This window comes from Oryza brachyantha, chromosome 8 (genome assembly GCF_000231095.2).
Source record: "Oryza brachyantha chromosome 8, ObraRS2, whole genome shotgun sequence".
NCBI classification, from domain to species: domain Eukaryota; kingdom Viridiplantae; phylum Streptophyta; class Magnoliopsida; order Poales; family Poaceae; genus Oryza; species Oryza brachyantha.
Window position 1 is genome coordinate 15,763,525 of NC_023170.2, and position 13,385 is coordinate 15,776,909.

Consider the following 13,385-nt stretch of genomic DNA (forward strand, 5'->3'; position numbering starts at 1 on the left):
CCCAAGTCGCTGCACGAACATTATCTGCTGCTACTCAATACACCAAGGCTAGGACAGATTATTTCTAGGTTTTTGTGTGCATGATTTTCAATCTAATAACCGATATGTTTTTTATTAAAATGATTATATAAAATTGATGATAGATTTTTTTCAACTTTATAATAGTTAAGGCACTATTTCTTTCAGCTTAAAATTATAATAATCTAGATTATTGAATCAGATTACTATAAGCTTAGATTGTTATAATCTGTAGTACAATAAGCTATAAGTTATTTCTTTCCTAGATTATTACAACATAGATTATTGGGTTTGTAAGTCTAAAGAGGAAGTGAGTAGCATGGTGGGTAATTTTTCACCCAATAATATGAAAAAAAAAGCTTATCTAAATGAGCTTATCATATTATAATAAGCTACTCTCTAGATTATAATCAGCCCACTTCAATAAATTGTCTATTTTTTCAGCTTACTTCTAATAATTTAAATTATAATAATCCTAAACAAAAAAAACATGTGCTAATTCTATTGTTTATATAATAAAAGAGTTATTATAAAAATAAGATATTTTTTAATCTTTCATGTCCGTCTAACAAAATAACGTAACCACAACACTGCAGAACGTTGATATTCGCGTTTTCGAAGCAACAGCGGCAGAACGGCAACACGTCCATTTATATACGGAGCGAGCTAGCTACACTTCGGCGTGCGCAGGTGCAAGAGCCCCACGCGCACGACACGAAATGGAGCACGAGGTGTGGTGGCTGCTGTGTGCAGCGCTCGCCGCGGCGATGGCGTACTGTGCCGCCGGCACGGCGCGGCGCCGGCGCCGGCGCCGAGGGCTGCCTCCTGGCCCGCCGCCGCTCCCGGTGATCGGCAACGTGCTCAGCCTGCGCGGCAACATGCACCACGCGCTGGCGCAGCTGGCCGGGGAGTACGGCCCCGTGATGACGCTGAAGCTGGGGCTCGTCACCACCGTGGTCGTCTCGTCGGCCGACGCGGCGAGGGAGGCGTTCACAAGGCACGACCGGCGCCTCGCGGCGCGCGCGGTCCCGGACGCCAGCCGCGCGCGCGGGTTCGCCGAGCGGTCCATGATCTGGCTGCCGAGCTCCGACCCGCGGTGGAAGACGCTGCGCGGGGTGGTGGCCACGCACGTCTTCTCCCCGCGGAGCCTCGCCGCGGCGCGCGGCGTCCGCGAGCGTAAGGTGCGCGACATCGTGGCCTACATCGCCAAGCACGCCGGGGAGGAGATGGACATCGGCCAGGTCGTTTACGGCGGCGTGATCAACCTCGTGTCGAGCGCATTCTTCTCCGCCGACGTGGTCGACGTGGGCGAGGAGTCGGCGCACGGGTTACGGGAAGCCGTGGAGCAGATCATCGCGGCGATCGCGAAGCCGAACGTCTCCGACCTCCTCCCCTTCCTCCGGCCGCTCGACTTGCAGGGATGGCGTCGCTGGGCGGAGAAGCGCTACGACAAGGTGTTCGGCATCTTGAATAGCATAGTCGACAGACGTTTGGCGGACGGCTCAGCGGGAAAGCACGCCGGCGACTTCCTGGACTCGCTCCTCGAGCTCCTCTCCGCCGGCAAGATCGCTCGCGACGACGTGACAACCATAATGTTCGACGTCTTCGCCGCCGGGACCGACACGATCGCCATCACGGTGGAGTGGGCGATGGCGGAGCTGCTCCGCAACCCGAGCATAATGGCCAAGGCGCGCGCGGAGATGAAGCGCGTCCTCGCCGGCGGCAAGAACGCCGCCATCGAGGAGAACGACGTCGTGGAGAAGCTACCCTACCTGCAGGCCGTCGTGAAAGAGGCGCTGCGCCTCCACCCGGTGGCGCCGATACTGCTGCCGCACCGCGCGGTGGACGACGGCGTGGAGATCGGCGGCTACACCGTGCCCAAGGGCTCGACGGTGATCTTCAACGTGTGGGCGATCATGCGCGACCCAGCCGCGTGGGAGAGGCCCGACGAGTTCATGCCCGAGCGGTTCTTCCACCGGGCGGAGGAGGCGGCGGAATTCCGAGGAAAGGACTACGTGTTCATCCCGTTCGGCACCGGCCGGCGGCTGTGCCCCGGGCTGCCGATGGCCGAGCGCGTCGTGCCGCTCATCCTGGCGTCGCTGCTGCACGCGTTCAGGTGGAAACTACCCAACGGCATGGCAGCCGAGGCGTTGGATGTCAGTGAGCAGTTCACCACCGTCAATGTTCTTGCTGCTCCACTCAAGGCTGTCCCTGTAATTGATTCTGACGAAATTTAAGTGAACTAGCCTTGAGTTAATTAAAGAACTTTTTTTGAATTTTTCTTGGAATAACTAATGCAGCAAGTCGTGCATTGGCACAATTATAGCTATCCTCGTTCCACCACAAATGAGATTGATATTTGTTTCGGTTCAACAAAAAAGTAACAAAAAGTATCTTGAGATACCGGTATCTCGTGGTACTAAATCGTTTTTTATCGTTGGATCTAACAGTACACATCGTACTTAGATAGACCTATGGTGGGAAACGATTTAGTATCGCGAGGTACCGGTACCTCGAGGTACTTTTTGTTGGACCGGAGTGCTTCAGTTCGAAAAAAAGTAGCTTGAGGTACAGGTACAGGTACAAAATCATTTCTGATCGTCGGATCTTACGATACACACCCTACTTAGCTAAATCTAATGTGGAAAACGATTTGGTATCTTGAGATAATTTTTGTTGGATCGGAACAAATCTAACCACAAATAACATGCAAGAGAATCTATAAATAAATATGATGATGGAAGAATTTGTCACGGTAAAGCATGTAAAAATATTATGGACATGGTACATATGCGATATCAAATGCTAATAAACAAAGTAAAATTTTAAAGTTTTTGTGATTGTACGAAAATTCAAAAAGCATTGTTTATTTAATACTAAAGGTGTTAATAGTATAACTGTGAATTACTACGACAGCGGGCTATAAAGTATTTAAAAGAATGTTGAAATACATTGTTTTGTTTTATAAATGTACGTCTTCTTTAGCTGCTGGACTGGATAAACTAGTCATGAGGTAGATTTTCGAGGAATACTTTTGTTTGAATTATTTTACTAAATATAATGTTAGAAAATGTATATTTAATTTGCGGTGATGTTAGCCGTGTTTAATTTAATAGGGTAATTTGTAAAAAGCAAAAAATATATTAGTAAATGCAAAATAATTTGTAAATAAAACATTTATATATTTTTTGACTATCTAAAAGCATAAACTAAATTAAACTATAATAACATATTCTCAAAATTAATTTTAAACTTAAGATTAAAAGTTTAAATTATCTTATGGCATAAGAAAAAAAAAGAAAGAAAATGACCTTACAATTTTTTTTCATGAAACCAACCGTTGCTATCGTTTTTTAAGATGGTACTGTGTGATGATTGATTTGCAATTTTCTTTTAAGCGATAGAGAGATCCAGAGGGCTGTAGAGATTGGTGGATAAGACATTAGATCGATTAGTGAAATGTTTTTTTTTTCTCAATAAGGCGCTGGAAAGTTCCAGAATATCTCTGTACGTAACTTCGTATACGTGTCCAGGTTGTATTCATATCAGATGGTTCTATTAGTTTTCATATTCAATGTCATAATTTATTTATATAATAAATTAAATCTATATATATTTATATTTTCAACAATCCGATTTTTGTGTAATGTTAACACAGTTGGATTTACCAATACATTACAACCGGAAAGTATCAATGGTGTGTATGCGATAGCAGATTAAGGTCACTTTATGGTTGATGGCTATAAGGGCATTCTAAGTTAGGGGGTGTTTGTCTCTGGACTAAAGTTTACCCCCTAGTCACATCAGATGTTTGGATATTTATTATAAATAGTAAAAGTAGTTTATTAATGAAACTCATCCATAATCTTGGGCTAATTCGCGAGACGAATCTAATGAGCCTAATTAATCTATGATTAGCCTATGTGATGCTACAGTAAACATTTGCTAATTATAGATTAATTAGGCTCAAAAAATTCGTCTCGCGGATTAGCTCTCATTTATAAAATTAATTTTTTATTATTCTATGTTTAATATTTTAAATTAGTGACCAAACATCCGATTTAAAATAGGGCTAAAAAGTTTAGCCCCATCTAAACAACTCCTTGCTAAGGACAAAATTGAATGAGTTAGTAGCAACAACGATCAGAGTGAAATAACTTGCTACTAGTATATGAGAAGCTTAGCTTGACATTTGACAAATAAGTATCCACTACGTAAAGGAATAAGGGCATATGTAAGGAAGGACATCTGTAGAACAGGTGTAAGTCCGTCAATATGACTATCGATAAACATTGAGGTCCTCTTCGTTTCATAGAAAATTTTACAAAAAAATTCAGAAAAGATAGTTCAATTTCTCTAGTTTTTTTGTAAAAATCTTTTAAAACGAAGAGGCCCTGAAAATGGTTCGAGTATATAATTTACCTAATGTATGTTCCATCTTGCTACGTTGGTTACTGAAGTCTATCAATAAAACTGTATCGTCATTATAGTACTTGACCACCACCATAAGTAGTCAAGATTCTCCCTGTTCACAAATATTTTTCAACCAGAGATAAATGAACTTTGTTCGTTTCTTTTTATGTGATGTTGTAAATCTAAAAGTACTTTCAATTATAAATCTAAAGATACAAATTTGATGTTACATAGCAGGGGTAGTCCATGGATCTCCTGGGTATTCTCATGAATATCCAATTTCTTTTGAAAGAAATCCAATTATGATTATATATGTATAAAATCAGGTAGGCCTAGTAATCCATTCTCAGCTTTTTTTTATCCCTCAACAAATCAACTCCTCTTGGGATGTGATGAATTTTATCTTGTATTATTGTGATGAATTTTAGATGGATGTGTGTGAGACTGTGAGCTTTTGCTAATATTATCTTGTATTCATCTGGTCAGTCTTATATATAATTATTGAGTGGATGCCGATCCTTAAAATATTGGGTTCACCATCCCGAAGGTTATAAGTATTACTCCCTCTGCTTATTTGGTTCGACGTCGTTAACTTTTTATTTACGTTTGATAATTCGTCTTATTCTAAAATTTTATCCAAATATATAAAATTTAAATCATACTTAAAGTTACCTTAGTAATAAATCAAATCATAACAATATAGTCAATAATTATATAAACTTTTTGAATAAGACGAATGGTCAAACGTAGATAAAAAAGTCAATGATATTAAATAAAATAATTGGAGAGAGTATAAAATAACTCAAAATCAAAAGCGAGAATTATTTGTGAGCAGAGAGTATCAATCAGCTGGTTAGAAATGGTTAGAAAGGTGACGGACTCTACTGGCGTACAGTCCTTTTCAAGAAAACAAAAACCCTCCCTTCTTGGGTCAGATGGAGAGAAGGACACCACACCAGCAGTCGTAAACCTGCGTTTTGTATATCGTAGCCCTTTTTAAAACATATTATGTCAATAGACCTCTTTGAGACATATTCCAGGAATGGGTCTGTGCCAAGCATCATGACGCCGAACCTAAACTACATGGCGCCATATCAAATGGCGCCGACAACGGTTGACCTAGGTCGCGCTCGGCTAAGCTGGCGCTAACGTGGCAGGGGTTTTGGCACCACGCTTTCTGGCACCGAGGCTCGGCGCCATGCTCCCTGGCGCCGTCCCCTGGAGAAGGGAGAGTTGGGAGGGGAAAATAGCCACCGGCCACACTGCCAAGGGTCGGCGCCAGGGGGCATCGCGCCGAGCCTCGGCACCGACCCCCTGCCATGTCAGCGCTAGCTCAGCGAGTGTGACCCCGGTCAACCGGCTTCGACGTCACTTGATATGGCACCGTGTAGTTCAGTTTCGGTGCTATGATGTTTGGTGCGCAGCATTAAGTCCATTCCTGAAATATGTTTCTAAAGGGATCCATTTGTAGAATATATTTCAAAAAAGGCTACAATATACAAAATTGTTAGTCGTAAACTGTAGTAGTATTGAATAGCTACAGAAGTGTTGAAAGGTACTCCATCCTCCAGATTTTAGCCTAGTTCAACGTGACAATACAAAACAGTGAAGAAATGTTATTCACTTTTTTTAAACGTAAATAGAATTGTTTTCTGATTTTTTTTCTAAATCACAAGGCATTTGGTGCTCATTTTATTAAATTCCATCACAATAATTTCTTAAAACTGATTTTTTTGTGGAACGAATAATAAAAATTTAAATTTTTATGGGACGAAGGATTATACTGAGTGTGGAAAAGAAATAACAAATGTTCCTACAGAGCCGATGGGAAAGGTGGGGAAGCTTCACGCAGGGGGCGGCGCAGGTGAAGGCAACGTACAAGTTTCAGCTGGTTTCGCTATCGATCACAAAAAGTCACGCGGCCCGTGGGTGCCCCTCCGTGGTGCGACCGCACATGTGTTCCAAAAAGTTAGGGGGCTTAAAATTTCCATGTTTCAATTGACAGTAGTGTGTTTCAATATTTTGGGATTTCTCGCTTTATTTTTAAAAGTTATTCTCTTATTGCTCTACTAATACAACGATGTGAACGCACGTTCAAGGGACTAACGATTCCTCTTTTTCTTTTTGGCGTTTCAAAAAAAAAAAGATGCGTGATGGTAACCATATCCGTAACAGATTATGCAACTTTGATTAATATATACAATTAAATTTATCATTTTATTTATTGATATTATTAAACCATAAGGACCAGCTTTGTGGTATGTACCGAGGGCCCAAATTTGTAGCTACGTACATGCGTGGATGTTGATTACATCTAGAAGAATAGAGAGTGCGGGCGATAGATCTAGGCCCTGTTTAGTTCAAAAAATTTTTTCTAAAAAGATCACATCGAATCTTTGGATATCTAAATAAAATATTAAATATATATATGAACATTAAAATAATTACGTAGTTATGGGAGAAATCGTGAGACGAACCTTTTGAGTCTAATTAGGACGTGATTAGCCATAAGCGCTACAGTAACCAATATATGCTAATGACGGATTAATTAGACTAAAAAGATTCGTCTCGCGGTTTCCAGGCGAAATGTAAAATTTGTTTCGTAATTAAACTGTGTTTAATACTTCAAATGTGTGTCTAAAAATTTGATGCGACGTTTTTGAAAAAAAATTGCAATCTGAACAAGGCCTTAGCCCTTGATTGCTGGTGATAAGTCGTCCGTCCACCTGAACGTGTTGAGCAACCTTCCGCTATCCATACATGACGGTTGTGTTTAAGATAGCTGAGATTTTAGAACTGAAAGATTATTTGATTGCCGTGATAACAATTTAAGTGTATAAACGACTAAATTAACTAATATACAATGAAACTATTGTTTTAGAAATATTAGGAGAGAAACTTTTTTATATTTTTTTGTATGAAATGTCATTTAAAAACTTGAAAAGTGTGTCCACGACAATCCAAAATTCATCACTGGTTTCAAACGGGGTCATCCGTGTTTGAAACGGAATTCGCCAAGTTCAAGTCTTATCGGTCCACACCTCATGTTATATGGGAGACATCCGCAGCATGCGTCGTCCATGAGCGAAGTAGCCACGAAATGGAGCTCGAGGCGTGGCTGCTATGTGCAGCGCTCGCCGCGGCGGCGCTAGCCTACTACACGGCGCGCCGGCGAGGATCGGGCGCCGCCGGGCGGCTGCCTCCTGGGCCGACGCCGCTGCCGGTGGTCGGCAACGTGCTCAGCCTGCGGGGCAACATGCACCACGCGCTGGCGCGGCTCGCGCGGGAGCACGGCCCCGTGATGACGCTGAGGCTGGGGCTCGTCACGGCCGTGGTCGTCTCGTCGCCCGGCGCGGCGAGGGAGGCGTTCGCGAGGCACGACCGGCGCCTCGCGGCGCGCGCGGTCCCGGACATCGCCCGCGCCCGCGGGTTCGCCGGCCGGTCCATGATATGGCTCCCGAGCTCCGACCCGCTCTGGAAGACGCTGCGCGGGGTGGCGGCCACGCACGTCTTCTCCCCAAGGAGCCTCGCCGCGGCGTGCGGCGTCCGCGAGCGCAAGGTGCGCGACATCGTCGGCTACCTCGCCGGCCGCGCCGGGGAGGAGGTGGACGTCGGCCGGGTCGTGTACGGCGGCGTGATCAACCTCGTGTCGAGCACGCTCTTCTCCGCCGACGTGGTCGACGTCGGCGCGGCGTCCGCGCACGGGCTGCAGGAGGCCGTCGAGGACCTCGTCTCCGCGATCGCGAGGCCGAACGTCTCCGACCTCCTCCCCTTCCTCCAGCCGCTCGACCTGCAGCGATGGCGTCCATGGATGGAGGAGCGCTTCGACAAGATCTTCGCCATCTTGAATGGCATAATCAACCGCCGCTTGGCCGACGCCGGCACCTCGACTGGCAAGCATGGCGACTTCCTAGACAGCCTCCTCGAGCTCACGTCCACCGGCAAGATAGCCCGCGACAACGTGTCAACCATAATGTTCGACGTCTTCGGCGCTGGCACCGACACGATCTCCATCACGGTGGAGTGGGCGATGGCGGAGCTCCTCCGCAACCCGAGCATAATGGCCAAGGCGCGCGCGGAGATGGAGGGCGTTCTCGCCGGCAAGAACGCCGTCGAGGAGACCGACATGGAAAGGCTGCCGTACCTCCGCGCCGTGGTGAAGGAGGCGATGCGCCTCCACCCGGTGGCGCCGATAATGCTGCCGCACCGGGCGGTGGAGGACGGCGTCGAGATCACCGGCTACGCCGTGCCGAAGGGCTCGACGGTGATCTTCAACGTGTGGGCGATAATGCGTGACCCCGCAGAGTGGGAGAAGCCCGAGGAGTTCATGCCTGAGCGATTCTTGGATCCGCATAGGGCGGAGAAGAAGGTGGAGTTCCGTGGGAAGGACTTCGAGTTTATACCGTTTGGGGCGGGCAGGAGGATGTGCCCCGGGTTGCCGATGGCGGAGCGCGTCGTGCCATTCATACTGGCGTCGCTGCTGCACGCCTTCGAGTGGAGGCTCCCCCATGGCATGTCGGCCGAGGAGTTGGATGTCAGTGAACGGTTTACCACTGCCAATGTCCTCTCTGTCCCACTCAAGGCCGTTCCCATACTTGCCTCTAGTGGAATACAAGTGGACTAGCAGGATTAGCCTGCCGCTTCCGCATTTACGGGGCTAGATTTACTTTTAAAGTTCGAATATCAACTAATACTATCAAAATAACGTTTTTTTTACCATCCTCAAAAAAAGTAATTTAAGATATTATATTTTTCAGTGTAAAAGTTTAATAACTTGAGATAGGTACAAGAATTTTACACTAAATTCTTTTTATCTCAAGGTGCTTCTTAAGAATGGAAAAAAAAACCATCAAAATATGTCACCATCACTTCTCTTGTTCTTCAACTTAAGAGCTTGAGTTCTCTCTACGAGTAGCATTATACTACTAGTGTTACCATCATTATACTACTAGTGTTACCATCATTTGAATAATCTCAGTAGTTGATTTAGATTTCTACTACTAGTAGAAAAATTATTGTAATGTCAGTAGTTCATACGACAGTATAAATATATTTGATTCATCGTATTATAAAAAGTAAATGGTCTAGATTAATTCTACTATCAGGAAGTAGATACCAACCATTGTAGAACACCTACTCTGAATAACCAGGTCTTCAATCCCTCTGAATTTTTATGTTTTATTTATTTGTAGTTCTACTTATTTTTATATTCAGTGAAATCAGCGTTTATGTGGATCGTCACTAAACTACGAGAGAGAAGGAATCTGTTAAGTTTGTTTTTTTTTTCCTTTGCACAAATCTCTTGCAACTGGCTTGTTTACTTGGCAGATGTTAATACAGATGTATTGGCATCAGCCACTAGGCAAACACGTGACCCAATATCCTGACATTCTTGTATGCTTTACAACTTAACAGAACAAATGCTACCACTAAGCTAACATCAATTGGTCAAAAGGAAACTAAACGATAAATCAGCATCGTGTCAAAGATTTAGCTGTACCTGCAGAGTACCCTGCATTTGAGCACCCGATCTTGGACATAGAACCCGGGAGTCACCATGATCTTTACTTCACATGGGTTCTGTGACCTTTGCTTGTCAAGATGGATATCTTCCATGTACATCTGATCGAATGCCCTGTTCTCCTCAACCCGCAGTATCATCAGAGGTGGGCTGAATGAGAATGCCAGTAAGTGCAGCAACCAGATGCACTTGGAAGCCACGAAAAAGCACTGCAGGAGCTGCTCAGCCCACGGCCATGACCAGCTCAGCATCGAGACAATGCAACTCATTTTCTGATCGCAGAAACGGCTGAAATCCTCGCAGTGGTACTTGGTGCCCTTCTTCAAGACTTCATTCCAGCTCAAGTTGCGCAGGGCGACAAATGAAGCAAAGCTCTCCTGGCGTTCTTGCTTCGGGTCGAGACACTTGGGTGAACCGTTCTTCTGAAACGTGCAGTTCTCAAAATCTTGATACATTACTTGGTTCATGAGAGCTTCGAGATGATACAGTACTATTTTTGAGTGCTTGTCAGTGAGCGTTACTTGATATGGTTGCAGAAGCAAGTTTAGCTTATCTGATAACCCATTGTCAACATCATCAACTTGTTGGATTAGTACCTTGCAGAATTGTTTAATGGAAAGGCGGGCCTCTGATACTATCTGCAAGAACCCTTCCACCATGACTTCATGACTGACGGGCATAGAATTATCTCTACTAACTCCAAGCGATCTGGCTGACCTTTTTGAGTGAGATATCATGTTCTTTGCGCTTGTTGCTTGCTTTAAAGCCTTCTTCAGTTCCGAGCAGTACTCTTCCAAGCTCACTAGCTTTGTAGTCAGTTCTCCTAAGGATGATTTCATCTCTGCAGCTTCTTGAAGAGCAGCGTCCCTATGTTCATGGGCCTCAGCAAGCTCCTTTTTCAGAGATTCTAGAGAGAACACCCCCCATTCCTTGAGAAGCTGTGACATGTTCTCGCATTCGATGGTGTTTGGCGACATGTCTGACTTTACTTTTCTCTTTGACTTGGGTAAGAGCCATGACAGAATATGTGGCCCTTTTTGCCTTGGCCTTGAGCATATGGAGGGATGGTAGTTTGATTGCGGCACTCTACTGCTGAGGTTCTTGAGAGCTTCGACATCAGCTTCAGGGTGCCTACTGATTGTTGCAGGCTTGCAAGTGTTGCAAGTAGTCACAGCTTTAAATTCTGCCAAATCTGTCCTCTTGCTAGCCGATTTAATGAAACCGTCAGCAGAGAGCGCAGGCTGAAGGAAGGATGGGTGGTTTCTGCATCCGAATCTGTTCCGCCGATGCTCATTTGATGAAGAGAAGTGAAGCTCACTGTTCGATGAAGAGAAGGTGTTGTGATTGTCAAAATCTGAGAAAGCCACCTCATCCTCCTGACCTTCATGGTCTAAACCGATCCCACTCCAGTTCTCAGAGAGGCTCCTGTTGTCTTGGCGAATATAATTCATTCCACCAAGTGGCTCTTCATCATAAGTCTGAAGGAATTCACCAAGAAACAATCTTAGTTGTTACAAGATGAATCAAGAAGCAAGCATAAGATTCAGAATATCATCAACATGACCCATGAAAAGGTTAGATTCCAAGAAGAGACAGCTGAATCAATGATTTATGCCAAGTTAGTGAAAGCATACACCAACAGCTTAGTTAGTAGATAGTAGTATTTGGTATATGCGCTACACTACTAAGAAGTGAGAAATCAGCTCGTTTCACAACGACAGTCTGCATATTTTCTTGGCTTATCTACTTGATGGTTAGTAAAAATGCTTACACAGTACGTTCACTCTGCATCAGTCAATCAAAGTAAACTTTCAGAGCTTCACCAAACCAAACACTGCAACAAAGTTTGAGCATTCAATCCCACCAATGTCCACTCGTTACCCTCTAAAAGGGGTTCATCATTTATCAATATGTAGAACCTGAAGATGCTCAAGTTAATCTGAAATGGTGCTTAGCAGGTACCAATAATTAGCAACCAAACCTACACAAAATAATCCTTGCAGCAAGAGGAGCAAGCAGATCCTGCACCTTAGCATTTCATAGTTGCAGAAATATTCAGAACACTAGCATGGCAAGCAAGCAGAACTGCAGAAGCTAGGCAAAATCAACCACCAAAGGCAACACTTGTCACACAGAGAGAACCACGCTCCTTCAAGCGGGGAAGCGTAGAGCCAAACCAAAGCGGAAGAGACGACAGGTTGCTTCCTCACCGGAGTGAAGACGGGGTAGTCCTCGGCGACAGCGGCGGCCGACGCCGACGCCGACGCCGAGGCCTTGGAGAGCGCCGGCGAAGCGGCGGCCGGCGGGAAGCGGATGAGCGCGGCGGCGGGGCTGCGGCTGGGGGCGCCGCCGCCCTGGCCCTGGAGGAGCGCGGCGTGGAGCGCGCGCAGCTCGGTGGCCTTGGCGATGGCGGCCTGGATTTCCCGCCGCGTGGCCGGGAGCGCGGCCGCCGGGGGTGGCGCCGGGTGGGTGGACGACGACGACGAGGTGGTGGTGGCGGTGGTGGTCGCCTCGCCCGCCATGGACACGGCGACGGCGACGGCGACGGCGGCGGCGCGAGAAGCGCGGGTCAAGTGGTGCGCTGGGCTTTTGGGAGGAGGTGGTGGTGGCGCTTTGCTTCGCTGCAGTTTGTTGCTTGTCGGTCCCTTCCGTTGGCGATGCATGTCTGGAAATGAATGCTGCGAGGGAACAAATTACCGGTTGGACTCCAACCCTATGATTTTCTTTGTTTTTTATATATATGTTGGGGTTAGAGTATGATCATGTTTGGGAAACATAAGATCCCAAAATAATGTCAAGGAAAATCTAGGAAAGCTGGGTGTTTCAGCTTCTCGTTTTTAGTTTATCTTATGAATTATATAATTGTATATTGTTAAAATCTTGATGGTTGTCGAAGGAGCTTTCAACGGCTTCATACTTTTTCTGTTTTAAAATATAGTTGCTTCTAAATATCAGTTCATCTCAAAATACTTCCTCGTATATTTCCTTATCTCGACCAAAAACCATAATTTCTTCAGCAGCTACTTTCTCATCTTAATCTTAACACAGTATTTATGGTTAATATGAGAAATGTATGTTATATGTTGCCTTCGGCTCCCTCGGTCTATTGTTATAGACATATTTTTCTTTACAAAGTATTTATGGTTAAAATTTTACTAGTAATTAATCTATCATAAAATATGTAAAATCAATATCGTGTTAAAGTATTTTTGAAGTGCTCTTGTAGTAAATATACTTATTGTTAAACAATTGTTGGCTCAAATCTTTTTAAATTTTGACTTCCTAAAATAAAAGGTGGAAGTGAATAAGGGGAGAGGGTAATAGGTTTTGCTATAATTTACCATTTTCAGAAAAATATTTAAATGACATTTGATGACACCATCAAGGCATTGACAACACAAAAACTGATCAACTCTTTGTCACAAAAGAAAAT

At 44.8% G+C, this 13,385-nt stretch overlaps 3 protein-coding genes across 3 annotated transcripts; 2 read left to right on the forward strand and 1 right to left on the reverse strand.

Moving 5' to 3' along the window:
- Nucleotides 1-727: 727 nt before the first annotated feature.
- LOC102714945 (cytochrome P450 76M5-like) lies at nt 728-2,355 on the forward strand. The gene has a single exon (XM_040527053.1). The coding sequence runs from the start codon at nt 738-740 to the stop codon at nt 2,253-2,255; it is 1,518 nt and encodes a 505-aa protein (XP_040382987.1). The 5' UTR covers nt 728-737; the 3' UTR covers nt 2,256-2,355.
- Nucleotides 2,356-7,531: 5,176 nt separating this feature from the next.
- Nucleotides 7,532-9,142, forward strand: LOC102715230 (cytochrome P450 76M5-like). The gene has a single exon (XM_006660201.3). The coding sequence runs from the start codon at nt 7,532-7,534 to the stop codon at nt 9,053-9,055; it is 1,524 nt and encodes a 507-aa protein (XP_006660264.3). The 3' UTR covers nt 9,056-9,142.
- A 668-nt stretch (nt 9,143-9,810) lies between these two features.
- LOC102715506 (IRK-interacting protein-like) lies at nt 9,811-12,620 on the reverse strand. The gene is made up of 2 exons (XM_006660202.2): nt 12,163-12,620; nt 9,811-11,430 (listed from the first exon to the last, which is right to left on the reverse strand). The coding sequence occupies exons 1-2, from the start codon at nt 12,613-12,615 to the stop codon at nt 9,922-9,924; spliced, it is 1,962 nt and encodes a 653-aa protein (XP_006660265.2). The 5' UTR covers nt 12,616-12,620; the 3' UTR covers nt 9,811-9,921.
- Nucleotides 12,621-13,385: the final 765 nt, after the last annotated feature.

Excerpts from the sequence above, each read along its gene's own strand:
- LOC102714945 (XM_040527053.1), top strand. The coding sequence starts at position 738 with ATGGAGCACGAGGTGTGGTGGCTGCTGTGTGCAGCGCTCGCCGCGGCG.
- LOC102715230 (XM_006660201.3), top strand. The coding sequence starts at position 7,532 with ATGGAGCTCGAGGCGTGGCTGCTATGTGCAGCGCTCGCCGCGGCGGCG.
- LOC102715506 (XM_006660202.2), bottom strand. The coding sequence starts at position 12,615 with ATGCATCGCCAACGGAAGGGACCGACAAGCAACAAACTGCAGCGAAGC. Across the intron at positions 11,431-12,162 it reads ACTACCCCGTCTTCACTCCG|ACTTATGATGAAGAGCCACT; the intron begins GTGAGGAAGCAA and ends GAATTCCTTCAG.